This window comes from Anser brachyrhynchus, assembly GCF_964034855.1.
Source record: "Anser brachyrhynchus genome assembly, chromosome: 27".
NCBI classification, from domain to species: domain Eukaryota; kingdom Metazoa; phylum Chordata; class Aves; order Anseriformes; family Anatidae; genus Anser; species Anser brachyrhynchus.
In genome coordinates, this window is record NC_137720.1 from 6,032,641 (window position 1) to 6,048,350 (window position 15,710).

A 15,710-nucleotide genomic window follows, 5' to 3' on the forward strand; every position below is an offset into this window, starting at 1 on the left:
TTTCTTTACCATGGTTAAGTTTTTATTATAACTTGATTTTTGTCTTTAATTTAGTTAAGGCAATTTACACTTTAGTTCTTAAGTAACAACAACAACAACAACAAAATAGTAAAACATTACGCCAGAGATGAAACTAAACCACAGGACACCCCTTCACAGTGAACTCCTGGAAACCTGCAGTCTCCTACTACTGCCCAGATATTCTTTGTCCACAGAAGACAAAAGACCAGTCCGCGTAGTACTAGCACAGGTACTCATCCTCATCTGGTGAGTTAAATGCTCAAATCCATAGCCTTGAGTTTAGCGCCTCGTTACTGCACCACCGTGATGAACAGAACTCTTTAAATGGAGAGGAATCGGCATGGAACAGGTACAGCAGAGATGACGGTTGGTTTGCAAAGTTCCACGTTTTACTAGTGACGCTCCTGGAATACGTTAAATATTGCAGCCCTACCGCTAGTTACGCTACACCTGAGGTGGAGGCCACCCACATGTAGCACATGGAGATAAAGATACAACCCCCCACGTCTGCAAAATAAAGAGTTATTGCAATGAGGAATAAAAGTCTTGTATAATTTATCTTCCTATAAGGGCATTGGAGTAACATGTGGGTCCAGGTATTGAGGAATCCTCGCCAGTCATTGCTTCCTGAACTGCTTACAAGCGATCTAAGGAAAATGTTGACTTGGAAGCCCCTCCGCATGGCCCGGCTCTCTCTGACAGCGATGTCCATGCGCAGGACCCAGGAATAAGCAGCCTCGGCAGCTGATAGATACGTTCAGTCCCTCGGTGGGTGAAGCTGATGCTTTTTCTGAATTAGTGGTTCATGGTATTCTGGACATCCACAAACCCCATCCTTTGTCTGCGCTTCCTTTGCTCTGTCATCTAGAGTTCAAACAAGGACAAAAATGAGGTAGGAAACCAGATTTTTTTCTGTTCATTAGCGTGCTTCTCAGGTCTGTGACTGACTAGGCTGCTTTAAGCATCTGCCTGAACACCCTATGAGTTTGGTGAGGAAGTATCAAAGAGCACACGACCTAAGAGTAGCTCTTTTTTGGGGGTCAGGAACACAAGCCCTTTGCTTTGTATTCAGAGTTGTACTGGATCGGGCTGGTTCTGCCTCGCCGTCTATTTTGGTAAGGACAGGGGGGTGTACAGTCAGGTGTTCCTCAAGCGTTCCTATTTTTATAAGCATTTAGTACCTGTTCCTTCAGCTCATTCAGCTGGGAGGTGAGATGGGACACCAGCTTCATCGTGGAATTGAGTTTGTCTTGAAGGTTGCGGATCTCGTTCTGTTCTCCTTCCCCTTCATTGCTGACCAGTGACATGGCTCGCATCCGAGGGAACCAGTCAAGGTTCTTGTTCTGGAAAGGGACCAGGTGGAAGTTAACAGGAAGCCTGCCTATGCCTGGGGACTAAAGAAATTCTCAAAGGCTCGTTTTGTATGTATCCTTGCAAATTTTCCACCACTGGTCCGTTTGCACCTATTTTCATACAGCCATCTGGATTCAAGTTCAGAGGTTTTTCTTCTCTGAATTTCCTCACCCTCCCTTTTTGCCTTGAAATAACCTTGAAGCCACAATCTGTGCTGCCTGGTTCTGCCCTTGGTTCAATCCTTAAATACACAGTACAAAACATCAAATAGACAATGCGCTGTTGGCTGAGATTGCCAAGTGGAATTAACCACCTAAGAAAACCAAGGAACAACAACATTCTTAAATATTTTGCAAAAGTTCCTTCTCGAAACTGTTTTTCTTTGGCGAGCGCACTGTTCTCAAATATTTCCCTGGGGCAGCTGCTCCGAGAGGACGCGTACCTTTATCATCTGCGCCACGTAGCTCTCAGGCCCGGTGTAGTCTGTCTTGTTCTTCACTCGCACCAGCACTATGAAGTACAAGTAGTTCCACATGTTGTGCTCATATTTAATATGCTCCTCAAAGGACACCGTCTTGTTGTCGAACTTGTCCCGTTCGAGTCCTGGGAAAGGCAGTCAAGTACAGAGAAGGCGGAGAGGAGATGAGGAGAAGGTAAGAAGTGAGCAAGCAAACAAATGCGAAAGGAAGTACAGATAATTGCCTCCTGTCCCAGGTGTGACTTTCAAGAAGTGCTTTTAATAATTAGTTGGCATTTAGCACATAACAAGCATCGAAAGCAGGGGGAAAATAACCCAGTCGTGTATTCAGGAGGCTTCTATTTAAAGTACTACTAGCTATGCTTCCTGCCTGGGTATCTGAAAGAACAAAATGCACCCAGTGGATCCTATAAGGAAAGAAAAAAAAAAGTTATATTTAAGCTTGGATTGGCTTTTATGGATGCTTTCCTATGACTGAAAGCATTCTGGAACATTTTCCTGTACTTCATTTCCTTAGTAATACGGTGCATTTTTTCCCCCACTTGATAAGTGTTGGTCCCAGGAGGGATCACAGCGACGAGAACACCGCAAGGTGGCATTTAGTTTAACACCTCATTAAGAGGAGGCGAGGAGGAATAATTTCCCCTCTCGGTTTGTGTCCTTGTTTAAGCCTCCTCACTCTGCAGCGACCCATCAGTGAACGGCTTTAAGTTTTGCTGTGAACCAAATGAAAACCCAAACCAGCCGAAACTTCTTTCCTTCCCTCATGCCATAGGTCGACCTTAAAAGAGACGAACCACGTGGGGGCAATTCCTGTAGGCACGGTGAGCCGGGGTCCTAGCACTCACCACATATGAAACAAGTGGTCTTCAGTATTTCTTCCTTCTTTTGCTTCTCGCTCCTCAGGTCAGCAAAGGTGTCAATAATGACCCCAAAGATGAGGTTGAGGACAATGATAATGACAATGAAGAAGAAGAGGAGGTCGTAGACAACCCGAGCAGGAAACAAGGATTCCTGTAATGGACAAATGGGAAAAAAAAGCCATGCATCTTGCACGCCTCTCCTCCAGCCACTCCAACTGTGCCTTGCTGCAACGGCCATAGGCTGAGGGTGCAAGGTGAGGAGCAATAACTGGGGTGCGGTGGGGAAGAGAGGAGGAAAGCACTGAAGGACAGCTGTAGGGGAAAAAGCTGGCAGTGCCGCAGTTTCCAGGGAGGAAGGGCAGCTCCACAGTGGTATCTGCAGCAGGACTTGGCAGAAGAGAGGGGCCCGAGGTGCTGCCAAAACTCACATCCTTCGATGGCTTGCGCAGAATGTCTCCCACACCCCCTCCGTTCCTCAGGCCGTGGTTCAGGACAGTGACAATGCACATGAGCAGCGTGTCGCAGGCTCGTTCCCACTGGTCAGCGTCTGCTTCTAGAATACCAGAGGGAGGGCAGGGGGGGAATAAAAGCAAAAAGCGCACACACAGGGCAGAAGTACCACTGCAAAGAATCCCAAGCTACAGGATGAGTTGCAGTGTCCCATCTGGGAGCAGGTGCTCGCTTGCTTCTTGCAGTGGAGGTGTTTGGCTGAGCGTTCCCAAAGCTCCCACTTTCTTTATGACTAAATTGAATCTATTTCAACATTTTTATGCCAGGGTCAGTACAGAGCTTGCGGGCCTCTTGCTTAATATGTGCCAAACAGTGGGCTGTTTGTCAGCAAGCTCAGAAAAATCCTACAGCATCTTTTCAAAGATGGAAACAAACAAAGCAGCCAGCCTACTCTGCTGCTAACAGAGCTCAGCTTTCTAATGAGCTTGCTTACCTTCCAAGGCAGTGGGCACAGCAGAGCAGCTAATTTTGTCTCCACTGCATGACTCCATGAAGGTCTCCATGTTCCTTTGCATCCCCAAGGGGTCATCTGCAAGTAAAAGAGAGCACAGCCTTGTCAGGGCATCAGCTTGCCTTAGCAAAGCTCTTTGCTTGTGTGCAGGTGCTCTTCAACTGCATCTCATTGTAACATTCAAGCAATGTGGAGAGAAAAAAAAAAGCTTAATTGGTATTCTCCTAGCCTCTTCTAGGTTTTGAATCTTTTGCTTAGGTTTCAGTAAGACCTCTACTATAAACTTCTCTGCAGTCACTCCTAGTCCCCAAAACCCCATTCTCTGCAGCAGGAGGTCCCTAAGTCAGTGCAGGCAGCTGCCTTCTCCGCCAACCCCAAACCAGTGCTCCCAGGAGCTTGGCCCCGTGCTCCCAGGGTCTCGTGCAATGATCCAGCTGCAGAAGGGGCCCACGCTCTGCCTGGCCCAAGCCCCGCAGCCAGCGAGGGCACGGCCTGACGCACCTTTGGCTTTGCTGTCTGGCAGCCGGTCCACCTCCAGGATGAAGTCATCCTTCAGGAACAGGAAGCCCACGATGGAGAAGAGGTAGACGAGGATGAGCGCCAGGAGGGCTGTCAGCAGGATGGAGCGCCCGTTCCGCGTCACGCTTTTGATGACATTAAACAAGGTCTCCTCGCGGTAGATCAAGTCAAACAGCTGAAAGGACCAGGAGCAAAGAAATGCCGTAGGGTGCTTTTCTGTGACAATGCCTGGCCTACCTATACCCCTTTTATCCCGAGATCTTGGATCACTCAGGAGACATTGACCAACTTTCACATAAAGCATTTAAGTTTTCCATCTTACTGTAGAAGAATGAAGTGACTTATGCACAGCAGGAGGGCCGAGACTAGGACACACGTCCCCTGCCTCTGCCCTCACCAGCTCACGCTGTCTCCCAGCTGACCCAGATAAAGTACACAGTAGAGATTAGAAAGAGTCTGATAGCAAAAGACTGGGAGAGACAGTAATAGATACTGTCGGAAGGCAGAAAGATCAGCCTACGCAAAGATTAGAGCACAGTGCATTGTTCTCACTGCCGTTATCGATCAACTCCTGGAAGATGTCACAGGAAACGTCTAGCTTCTAACGGGGCGGTCTGGCTATGTCTGTGCCCGAAACATCTGCGTTTACTGTACCAGGATGCTGTAGAAGAGCTCGTGCACAAAGAGTCCCAGGACACTCGTCAGGATGTAGCCAACATGGTAGAGAAACTCCACATCCATGATCATGGCCTTGTAGCCGCGGATGAAGGTGCCACGATTGCCCACAAAGCTCACTACGAACACAATCTTGTTGGTCAGCTGGAGAACAACCAGAAATGGGACGGAGTGAGGTTTGCTGCACTTCAGGAATGCAGAACAGTCTCCTGTGCTGTGAGATGTTACGCTCCTTTTCTAGCAGCGTGCTGAGAACTTACATTGAGAGCTCCCAGGATGTTCAGAGTGAGCCCAATCCCTAAGTAATAAATTGATCGCAAGATCAGGGCCACGAGGAGCGGTCTGACACCGTAACGCTTAGTGAACAGAGCCATGATGGAGAAGCAGATCAGAATCCAGAAGAGCAGCGAGATCAGTGGGGAATCCAGCACTCCTGGGAAGAGAGGACCCACAACAACTAAATGGCATGAAGTTAAATACACGTCGTCAATCCAACACTGTGCTGCTGTCCAAAGTGGCTGAAAAAAACTAACGTGCTGATTATCAGAGGGAAGAAAGACAGAAGTGATGCTTGAGTGAAGAGACTAGTATTGGCTAAGATGGTCCTTACTGATACACTTCTCTAGCATCTTTTATCTGAGATCTCACAACCACTGTAAATGATTAAGACTTCCAGACAGCTGGTACATATTCTGTCATTACTTCCTCCATTTTACAAACACAGAAAGTACAGCCCGGGGAGAAGAGACTGTTCCCTGAGAAGGAAGTCGTGGGAGGGCTGGCAACTGAAATCTTGATTCAGTCCCTTGCCAGGACCAGCAGAAGAGGCTTGGGGCTTTAGGAGTCAAGAGGAGACAGAGGGTGTGGAGAACACAAGTAAGGGGACCGGTGCTCCCTGCACATGAGGGTCTCCTTTGTCCACCACCCCGAGGAGCAGCGAACGCAGGGTCACTCACCCATGGAAGTGGCTTCAACGTAGGGGTAGAAGAAAGCAATGATTATGTTGATGAAGACAGCCAGGTTGAAGGAAATGCTTCCCCAGAGCGTCATTCTGCGGGAGAACCAGTACATCAGCGGCATGCCTGGAGGGAGAGGAGGCAGACACACATCTCAGCCAACCTCGTGTCAGCTGGGGAAGGCTCTGACCTCCCCGACATCCAAACGGCTCGGCTCAGTGCAGCGAGCGGGCCTGGAGGGACCCTTGCCTCCTGCTTCCTTCATGCCATTGACAAAAGCTCCCTCCTCATCTGCTAAAACACAAGTGCACGTTCAAATTGTTACCGCTCACACCTCTCGGCTCCTGGGGCCTTTGACCTGCTCTGGCACCTTGGAATCAGATTGGCTTCATTCTTTGCTTCCCCCTCCTCCCCATCTCCCACCTCCTACATCCTCGCATCCTTCAAAACAACAGCGCCTTTGTGTTTTCAGCCTGATTCTCCGTCCCAAAGGAGACCCAGCCAGCAACTTCCCAGCCATACTGGAAACTTGTTTCCTGCCGAATTCCTAAGATAGTTTGGACTGGATCTGCAAGTGTTTTCAGTGCTGCTACACTACCTCTTAGCTGTATCGCAGTATTTATAGTGCAACTCCTGTTGACGGAGCTCCTGTTATTTTAAGCCAGGAAGTCTGTACTGGTGCAGCCCTGAAAGCACCTAGGGTCTGGATGGTGCAGAGGAACAAGTTTATGTCCCAAATACAGCTGCTAGATGCTGGCTTAGGGAAAGGCAGCTGAAAACAAATGAAGAGCGGGCTTTGTAGGGGAACACAGCTGTTGGTGTTGTCCCAGAGAATGTGCTGTAAGAGGAATTGCACTAACAGGCGTGGAGGAAATATCCCTGGGCTGGAAGGTCTCGATTAACCTCCACTCCCTGCAAATTGCTGAGTGCACTGCGCGCTGCAGAGAGCAAGGGGCACAAGGGGGCAGAGATGCAATCTGCAGGCTGCTGCCAGGATTCACAGCCCCCTCAAAGCACAGCTGCCCCCCCCAGGTTCAAAACAGGAGCTATTCAAAGAGCTCATGCTGGCCAGTGCTAAAGGAAGGTCTGGTTTGCTCTTACTGCGCAGTTTCTTCTGCCACTCCATCTCGTTGTGGAGGAAGGAGGACTGGTCAAAGAAATCACTGACTTTGCTGCCCTGCTCGTCCTGCTCCGTCGTGGTGAAGAGCCGGTACTTGGTCTCCTTGGTGAGGAACTCACAGATGCCAGGCACCGGGAAGATTATCTGCTCCATGCTTCGGTCCAGGCGCACAATCTGCAGGAAGCAGGGCGAAGGGGAGGGTGCCGTCAGATCCTGCCCGTACCACGTTTTGGTTTCCTATTTCCTAGCTCCAGCTGTGCCTCCCCAAATCCAAATATCACCAGCCACACGTCTAACGCTACAGTTCCACCCAGCAAAGGCATCCTTGAGTGGCTGTGCTGGGAGGAACACTGACAGCACGTGGACCACACCAACAAGCAAGGATGGGGCTGCTCCAACCGCGTCCCAGCTGCTGCGGGGAGAGAAAGGAAGGGTCTGGGGGCACCCTGTGCTCCCTCAGCACCCAACGGGCTCTGCTATTGCCTCCAGCTCTCTCTGCAGCACAAAGCACCCGTCTGCTTTTAGCAGGCACAGGGATGGGAAGGCTCCCGCTGCAGAATAACCGGGCACGAGACAGCCGGAGCACACGTGGGATTCATCAGCCGTGTGTGTACTAGCAACCCAGCAGCAAACAGGTCTTGCCTCAATCTGGGACGTGTGCTTCTCGTAATACGCCAGCGGGTCCTCCTCCTCCTCCTGGATGGGAGCCGTCGACTTCAGCATCTGCGTCAGCTGCTTGTTATTTAGGCTGAGCTGGGATGTGGGGAGAGGAGAGAGGATGAGAGTGGGAACGGCCAGGGGGATTCGGGTCTAACTGCACTGACAACGCCGTTCCTCAAAACGTAGTGAACCCGATTAGGTTTCAAGGAAAAGCAAATGAATTAAAGCTTCCTGGAGGAGTACGAGCGCTCCCTGAGGTGACAGACATTCGATTCCCTGCAATAATTACATCCAAAAGCTGCTAATCCACAAATTACAAATCAATGCCCCTAAAACCCTAGGGAAATCACATTACTGCTGAATCTTGTACGGGATCTAAGGCAGAGGCAAGAAATGACAGCAAAGGACTCAGCCCTTCCTTTTCTGAAGGGAAGGGAGGAAGCAGGTACCAGGAGCAGGAGCCCAGCAGGGCAGCACCCTGCAGCAAGCTGGATGTCACCCGTGGCCGAGCCTTCCCCACGGAGCCCCGCGCATGCAGCTCTCCGCAGCTGGGTTATCACGGGTGCATGTGCCATTGGGTTGCAGATTTGGCCACAATGGCTCTTATAAATCTTTCTTCAGTCCCCCCACTCCCAGGAACACTAAACCCCATCAAATCTTGAACGACAAGCAGCAGGGCAGCTTAGCGAGGCCGGGAGGAGCGGCTTTCCGCAGCCTCCGCTCGGGGTCGGGGAGCTCTGCCGCTGTTCCCGAGGGCTTTCCGTACCATGGATGAGATGCCCTCCTCCTCCTCCTCCTGGATTCGCTTCACCGGCTTCAGGAGCTGCTGCAGGGACTTGTTGTGTCGGGACAGCTGGAAGGGGGACAGCGAGAATGGGTTAGCACAGGACAGAGCAGCCTCTGCACACCAGAGTGGGACACGGGGTGCACACCGGAGGGGATGGCCACTGAGCCAAGGTGCTGGGTTTTTGTGGGAGGCAAAAAGCACATTTCCCAGCCCGGCTGGAGGAAATGTAAATAAACACAGAGAAAAATGCGCAAATCGGTGAGTGGGAGCCCAGCACAGCACGGGGAGCCCAGCCTGGTGGGGACCCTGCTGTCGCAGCAGATTGCAGCGTCAGTACCTGCAGCGCCAGGATATAAATGTTGTGGCCGACTTCCCGGGGGGAAACCTCAGCGTTTTCGCACTCTTCCTCCTGCAGATAGGCCTTCTTAATCACGTCGACCTGGAAGGCAGCAGAGGGCAGGTGAGCTTGTCCCGGTCTCCTCACCCCATTGTCCTCCTGCGGCCACAAACAGCTCTGGGAACCCCACTCAGGACGGATGCTTGTGGCATGTGAGTAGTGTCAGGGCAGCACCCAAGGTGGTTTTGGGGTTGCAAGCCAGAAACTGCACCAGGACCCGGAGGTGTAGGAGCTCCAGCACGAGCCACAAGCCCAGGGGCTTACAGGGGCTCGTGGGGGCTCTTTCACCCCCCCACCCCGCTCAGCCCTTACCAGTTCCTGCGGGCGGAGGCTGATGAGGATCCGCTCGGCGTTCTCGCTGTCATGTCTGCTCTCCATGAGGGCCAAGAGGAGCTTGGAGGCATTGTCCTGGCAGGGAGAAGCCTGTGCTGAGAGGAGCTATGCCCTACCTGTCCCCAGGACCTCGCGGTGGGCAGAACCCCCCCCTGCACCACGGGCCGTCATAAATCCAGGCCTTGCACACTGGAGATGAACCAGCCCAGCCCCAGTTCATGCACACGAGGACCTGTCGCAGCCCCTGCTTCCGACCCCCCTCGCCCCACAGCTCAGCCCACGGACACGCCAGCAAGCCGGGAGCCCACGCAGCGCTGCACACACGTGCCCGCCATCCCAGCCCCAGGCCCTGCCTACCTTCAGCTGCAGGACCAGGTCCATCCGGTACTTGCAGAGGGGGCTGATGTCGTTGAGGATGAGGGCTGTGATGATGTCGATCCCGTTGGACTCGTGGGTCACGATGCAGCTCTAGGGCAGCAATGCAGTGGGGTTATCCCACGGGTGCTGCTATCCCTCCCCAGCTTCACCTCCAACACAGCTCAGGTCCAAAGCAGCACCCTGCTTTCAGCGCTGACCCATCACTTCTGCTCCAGGAGCCCCAGATCCCTCCTCTCCCTGGCAGTGGCACCATTTCCATCACCATATTATTTTTTGCATCACCGTATTATCTAGCCAAGCAGGAGCTCGTAACCCACGCACTGTCCCTGTGCACCACGGGGAACCCCTGCAGCCCACGTTGCGCTCTCCTTCACACCCTAAACTCCAGGGCTGTCCCTATCCCTGCTGCTTTCCCATGCATCCCCCAAAATCCTTCCTTGGGCATCCCTGACGGGATGGGACCTGCGAGGACCGACCCAGACCTGCAGCGACACGCACGGACCTGGTTCTCGTGGCAGGGCCCCTGGCAGTACTCGGTCAGGGTCTCCAGGGTCTGGGTGATGAGGGCCACGTTGTACTCGTTGATGTAGAGCCCCAGCAGCCCCAGCCCCCCCGTGGTGCTGCCGCACATGATGTCGAGGAACTGCAGCGTCTCGCACACCAGGTTGTAGTTGGTCTTGTTGTTCTGGCACCGGAGGAAGTTCTGTTGAGCAAAGCCTGCAGTTACAAGCCTGAGCGGCATCACTCTGACAGGGGCACCAGGTTCTGGCCCCGCTCCCAGCACCCCCTCCAGCTAATTTTGATGCAAAATTAGGCTCAGGGCCACCCCTGTAGTGTACAGACCCCCCCCCGAGAGCAGTACCCAGTCCCATGGAAACAGCTGTGCCGTGATCGGCTCCTTCCAGGACACCAAGCAAAGCTAATCCTAAAGGATGGTGCATTTGCAGATGGGGAAACTGAGGCACGGAGAAGCCAGCACAACGTCCTTTTGGACCCATCTGAGGCAGAGCCCATCCTTCCTGCACCCCAGTCCTATGGCCTCTGCCCCGGTCCCCGACAGCCCCCAGAACCAACCTGGAGGTCCCGGTTGTGGTTCTCACACAGCAGCTGCAGGAATCGCAGGATAGGCTCCATAATCAGAACCGTCACCCCCATTTCGTTGTTCTGGCCCTGCTCTCCACCGTCATGGCCCTTCCGAAACCCTAACGCCAGCGGGTATCGGGAGGGGGTGCCAGGCATCACGAAGGCCTCTCCTCGTCCTGCTGGGCAACCCAACCTCGTTAGCATCGGGCTGTCCAACGAGGCAGGCATTGGCCCTGCTGGGAGGACACGGCCCCATACCTTTGGTGCCAGGGTCAGGCTCGTCTTTGTCCTCACGAGGCTTGTTCCCAATGTCACTCATGTTCACCGACACCGTAGACTTGGTCTCCTGCTGCGCCTTCTTCATCCGGTCGTGCAAAACTTTGAAGAACTTCTCGGACTTCTTGTCGCTCGTCATGAGGTTGTAAAAGGATTTCTGGGAGGAGGGAGGACAGCAGTTCCAGTATCCAAACCACCCCAGCCTGCCCCTCTGATCCAGTAGCCTCCAGCACTCCAGCCCTTGCCTGGGGTAACGTGGCGAGCAGGTTTATTTCCAATAGCCCTGGAGATCACAGTCCTCTTGGACTTACAGGGGTGCATCGTCCCCTGTGCCTGTGCCCCCTTTGACCCTGGGCAGGGCTGGGGACACAGCAAGCAGCAACTACAGCAGCTCCAGGCTTGGAAGCCCATGATTTTTGTGTGTACAGTTCGTTGGCTTCCCCGTGACAAGGAATTCAAGATAACCTACAAGTTATCACCTGAGCTGCAAATCTGAGTCATTTCCGCGATACCCGGCAGAGGGCATCAGCATTACTCCAGAAACCCTCGGCAACAACCTGCCCCTTTCAGAGCATCCAGCCACCGAGCTGGAAAACCCGAAAGCAGAGAAATTTCTGCAGTTCCTCCCCCAGATGGCGAGCAAATGCATGCACCCAAAATTTTGGTAAAGTCTGCTGCTCGGGGACCGACCAGGGGCTGAGGACTGCCCGGCGCCCCTGTCTTCTGCACGCTGGGACCCTGAACACATCAAACCACGGCTGCCCGGTCCCCGGGGACTGGTGCCCACCACAGGCACCTGGATCTCGGTGTTGCCTCCGTCCAGCAGCCGAATGGCCAGCAGGATGCTCTCCTGGAAGATCTTCTCGTTCTTGGTGTTCATGATGAGGTCAGCCACCAGCTTGGTGGCCCCTTCCCGGTCCAGCCGGCACTGGACAGCAGCGATAGCGGACCAGTCCTGGTCTTGGCCTGCAGGAGAGGACACAGAGGACGTGATGGTGGTGTAAGAGAAGGAGCATGGCCAAGTCACTCCCAGGGGCATCTCAGGCCCATCCCTTCTCCCTAAATCCTTTACTCCCATAGAGGTGCAAGTATGGAGACCAGCTACAGAACTTATTCCACCGTGGTTTGGGAACCAGGCACTCAACGTGAGCGAGAGCAGCGCAGAAAGACGAGGAATGGCAGGAGAGGGGCACTCACCTCCCCCAGCAGCATCCATGATTTCACCTTTGGAGCTGGACTTCTTGTTCTGCAGGTAATTGTTCAGGAGCATTTTCCGCAGCAGGTTGCCCTGCCAAGACAAATAAACGTCACGAGGCTCCCAGTGCCAGCGCCAGAGCAGAACAAGGCTGAGCACCCACGGGCTGTGACGGGGAGGGTGCTGCCAGCTCAGGCAGCCGGCGCCGAGGAGTGGGGCTGGGGACGTGCCATGGGGCCGCGGTGCTCACCCTCTCACCGTACTTGTTCCTCTTCACCAGCATCTGCTGCAGCGTCCTCAGCACCTTGATGCACAGCTTCTCCTCCGTCTCCATGAGGTCCTTGGTGTGCTGCACCAGCCTGGCCGCGCACAGCAGAGCCACCGTCACGCAGCCGAGAGGGACACGGGGTCCCCAAGGGCACCCCTCCGCTCCGCCGGTGCATAGCGGGATGCACAGCCCACAGAGGGAGAAGGTCAGCAGCCCTTCCCCAGCAACCCCATGGCAAATGCAAAGCATCCTCACTTGGACAGGAAACCTCCGCTCTCGCATCGCTGGTACGCCTCCGTCCCCTCCATGAAAAGCAGCTCTGGCCGGTGGAGGACATCCACCAGGACGGACAGCTCAGCCTCCACCAGCGGTTTCAAGCGGTCCTCCAGGGCATTAATGATGTCCTACAAGTCACAGTGCACACCTTTAGCCCAACACGCGCCAAGGAGACACAAATATGGGACAGGGACCCTGCAGCACCCATGCCTTCTCGCTGCCTCGCAGCGGAGACGTGCTGCGCCACCGCTGACCTGCGCCGCCACCGCCTGCCAGCCCCATACCTGCAGCTTCTCTATGATGTTCTTGTAGTCCCACTGGTTTGGGGTGGTGGAGACGCGGGGGAAGGTCCGCGTGGCGGTCTTGTAGCTGGACGTGTTCCTCTGCACGGTGCTGGTGGAGCTGCTGTTGAGCAGGGAGCTGACGTGGGCATCCAGGTCCATGGGCAGCGCGATGGAGCGGCTCTTGGCTGCGGGAGAGGGAGCCGGGGTTGGGGACAGCCACAGCCCAGCCCATGCCATCGGCTGGGTCCTGCCACACTGCCTCGGGCTGGGCACCCCTTCGCCTGCTCTTCATTTGCAGCACGGAGGAGAGGAGTTAAATACAAGAGAAAAAGCCCCCAGGTAGGTTGGGGTGCAGGATTTCCATCCATCCCTCCCCAGAGCAGCACCACGTTGCCTGCAGTCCCCCCAGCCCGACAGAAAGAGGACCGGAGGAGGCACTGCCTCTGCTTTGCAGTTGGGAAAGCCCAGCACGAGGAGCTTGTAAGCGCCCTGCCTATAATTACAAAAGGGAATCCTAAGGCTCTGGCCGCTGTCCCCACCCGGTGTCTCACCACCGCGCAATGCTTTCCACACGGTGACTCAGTGCTGACAACTCTCGCGCTGAGCCAGGCAGCCACAGGCAGGCCGAGGGCAAAGTCCTGGCGAGGGAAATCTGCCGTAAACGCCGGCTTTGTTTCTGGGCCCGGCCCCAGCAGGGACACACCAGGAATCTCCCAACCAAACCCAGCCTTCAGCTCGCCTCTGGCCACCCCGGTCACCAAAATTACAGCCCAAAAAAACACATCCCAGAGCCAAACCTCCCCGTTCCCAGCCAGCAGCCTCTCCAGGGCACCCTGCCGTGGCTGTGGGAGGGGAGAGGGCTCTGCTGGAGCAGAAACAGCCTCGGGCAGCTGCATCCTCATGGCTGGGGGGAGCAGAGCATCCCCGCGGCACGGCTCCTTACCGACCATGGCCAGCGTGCGGATGCAAGCCTCCACCGAGCTCTTGTGCTGCTGCTGCAGCCAGGGGCACTCCAGCAGCCGCATGGTGGACTGGAGAAGCTGCACCACAATGGTCTGGTGGGTCTGAAGGAGAGAGAAGGCAGGTCTGGACCAGAGCAAGGTGCTTCCAGACCTCGCTTCTCAGGGCTTGGTGAGCCCCTTTCCCCTCTCCGTGAGTGGCCCGGCCGTGCAGCGCCTCATTACCTGCAGGGAGGTGCTGTTCTCCGAGAAGGGGGAGCTGAAGAACGCGTTGATGGTGTCCAGCACCACCGTCAGCACGTACTTCTCCAGCGTGGGGTCCGGCAGGCGCTTCTCTCGCTTTTTGCACATCTGTGAGGAGAAGGGAGGATGCTGATGGCACCGGGGCGAGGTGCCCCAAGCATCCCAGGGGGATGACGCTGCCACACAGTGCTGCTGGGACCTTGCTGAGCCAAGGGACATGGATGGTGACACAGCTCCTGGGTCCGTGCCAGAGCTCTGACTGCTCCCCAGCATGGCAAGCTACACAAGTCCCCGTGGTGCCCATGCCCCCCGTCTGACACCCCAGGCTTCAAGGAGCCTCGGTGGCACCGAGCTGTCCCCACCCAATGCAGCAACCGTTGCTGCCATGTCGCCCCTGCCCAGCCCTTCCCACACACCTGGGCCATATCCAGGGTGAAGTTCTCAAAGAGAGTCCAGATGTGGTTGCTGGTGTAGATCTCCTTCATCTCCACCTCCGTGTCCACGTAGCAGTGGTTGACAAAGTTCACGTAGGCCATCTTCACCTGCCGGGGAGGGGGAGGACAGGGTGCAGGCACCATCAGAGGAACAGAAAACAGAGCAGAGCCGCCGGCGCCCTCCTCGAGAGGCACCCCGTACCTCCGTGATGCAGTCCTCGTGTGTCACCACCCGCACCACGTCCTCCAAGGGCAGCAGGGACGTGCACTTGATCTCCGTGTAGACGTTCTTGCCCTCGGCGCAGGCGGCCAGCAGGTCCACCAGGGAGATGTGGTACATCAGCGGGCTGTTCTCCTCCACCCCGTCCCTGGCTGCCGTCATCATCTCCAGGAGGGTGGCCAGCGACGCCTTGTCGTTGTAGAAAACCACCACGTCGTCCCCAGCGTTGGTGAGCTGTGGGGAAGGGTCACTGGTCACCGCTCCGCAGGAGGAGGGTGAGAAACCTCGAGAGGCAGAAAACCGCATCCTCTGCACCGGGGAGGGCTGAGAGGGAGCACCGGGGTGAACGGGTCGTGCGTTTAGGGGGAAAACTGGACTTTTGCAATGCAATCATAAATCACAACTTGAGGCAATCCGGAATGGTTACTGGCTCTCAGACTTTTGCATCTCTTGGAGATTTTTCCAACTCCAGGGAGAAACCAGCATGCTTGGGAAGGCTCTTGCCCGAGGGAGAAGCCAAGCACGCTCCTCCCGGGAGCCGTGCCCCGCTGCACCCCGTAGGGGAGCAGGGGTAGAGGTGCTTACCTCGGTCATGATCATGTCCTGGCACTTCTTGACGTACTTGCCCTCGGCCTTGATGATGGTGTGCAGGAAGTCCAGGTACTGCACGTGGCGGCCGTGGGTGGCCACGCAGTGGATGAAGTGCTGCGGCACCGTCTCGTTGATCTCTGAGCAGAGCTGGTAGTTGTTGAGGAAGATGTGCTGCATCGTCTCGGCCTCCAGGAGCTGCGGGACCAGGGGGACGGAGTGAGGCTGGGGGCTGTGAGGCACAGCCTCCCCTCCTGCCCCAGCCCTGCCTCTTCCAGGGGTCTCCTCCCGGCTTTTCCACCTCTTGCTCTCAGCTCCAGGAGCGGTGCTGAAGCCTCTCCCCGTGCTGCCGCCTGTGACCACCCACTGCTGCCCCCCCTCTC

The 15,710-nt window shown here is 55.2% G+C and overlaps 1 protein-coding gene across 6 annotated transcripts in view; it reads right to left on the minus strand.

Annotated features, from left to right (window-relative positions):
* Positions 1 to 15,710, minus strand: part of ITPR3 (inositol 1,4,5-trisphosphate receptor type 3) — a 40,049-nt gene continuing 24,339 nt past the window's right edge. For 4 of the 6 annotated variants that reach the window (XM_080569325.1, XM_080569322.1, XM_080569326.1 and 1 more), the window contains 29 exons: positions 15,325 to 15,525; positions 14,722 to 14,973; positions 14,502 to 14,627; positions 14,068 to 14,193; positions 13,827 to 13,947; positions 12,884 to 13,068; positions 12,579 to 12,727; positions 12,306 to 12,414; positions 12,058 to 12,148; positions 11,657 to 11,826; positions 10,843 to 11,017; positions 10,576 to 10,763; positions 10,004 to 10,204; positions 9,481 to 9,591; positions 9,103 to 9,198; positions 8,731 to 8,832; positions 8,373 to 8,459; positions 7,589 to 7,699; positions 6,928 to 7,120; positions 5,827 to 5,952; positions 5,131 to 5,303; positions 4,850 to 5,014; positions 4,178 to 4,370; positions 3,659 to 3,754; positions 3,144 to 3,268; positions 2,701 to 2,866; positions 1,817 to 1,977; positions 1,203 to 1,364; positions 1 to 885 (listed from right to left, as the gene is read on the minus strand). In XM_080569325.1, the coding sequence (XP_080425451.1) occupies positions 817 to 885; positions 1,203 to 1,364; positions 1,817 to 1,977; positions 2,701 to 2,866; positions 3,144 to 3,268; positions 3,659 to 3,754; positions 4,178 to 4,370; positions 4,850 to 5,014; positions 5,131 to 5,303; positions 5,827 to 5,952; positions 6,928 to 7,120; positions 7,589 to 7,699; positions 8,373 to 8,459; positions 8,731 to 8,832; positions 9,103 to 9,198; positions 9,481 to 9,591; positions 10,004 to 10,204; positions 10,576 to 10,763; positions 10,843 to 11,017; positions 11,657 to 11,826; positions 12,058 to 12,148; positions 12,306 to 12,414; positions 12,579 to 12,727; positions 12,884 to 13,068; positions 13,827 to 13,947; positions 14,068 to 14,193; positions 14,502 to 14,627; positions 14,722 to 14,973; positions 15,325 to 15,525 (4,230 nt within the window). In that variant the 3' untranslated portion in view covers positions 1 to 816. The remainder of the gene's footprint in view (positions 886 to 1,202; positions 1,365 to 1,816; positions 1,978 to 2,700; positions 2,867 to 3,143; positions 3,269 to 3,658; positions 3,755 to 4,177; positions 4,371 to 4,849; positions 5,015 to 5,130; positions 5,304 to 5,826; positions 5,953 to 6,927; positions 7,121 to 7,588; positions 7,700 to 8,372; positions 8,460 to 8,730; positions 8,833 to 9,102; positions 9,199 to 9,480; positions 9,592 to 10,003; positions 10,205 to 10,575; positions 10,764 to 10,842; positions 11,018 to 11,656; positions 11,827 to 12,057; positions 12,149 to 12,305; positions 12,415 to 12,578; positions 12,728 to 12,883; positions 13,069 to 13,826; positions 13,948 to 14,067; positions 14,194 to 14,501; positions 14,628 to 14,721; positions 14,974 to 15,324; positions 15,526 to 15,710) is intronic. The other 2 variants (XM_080569323.1, XM_080569324.1) reach the window with 2 other exon arrangements.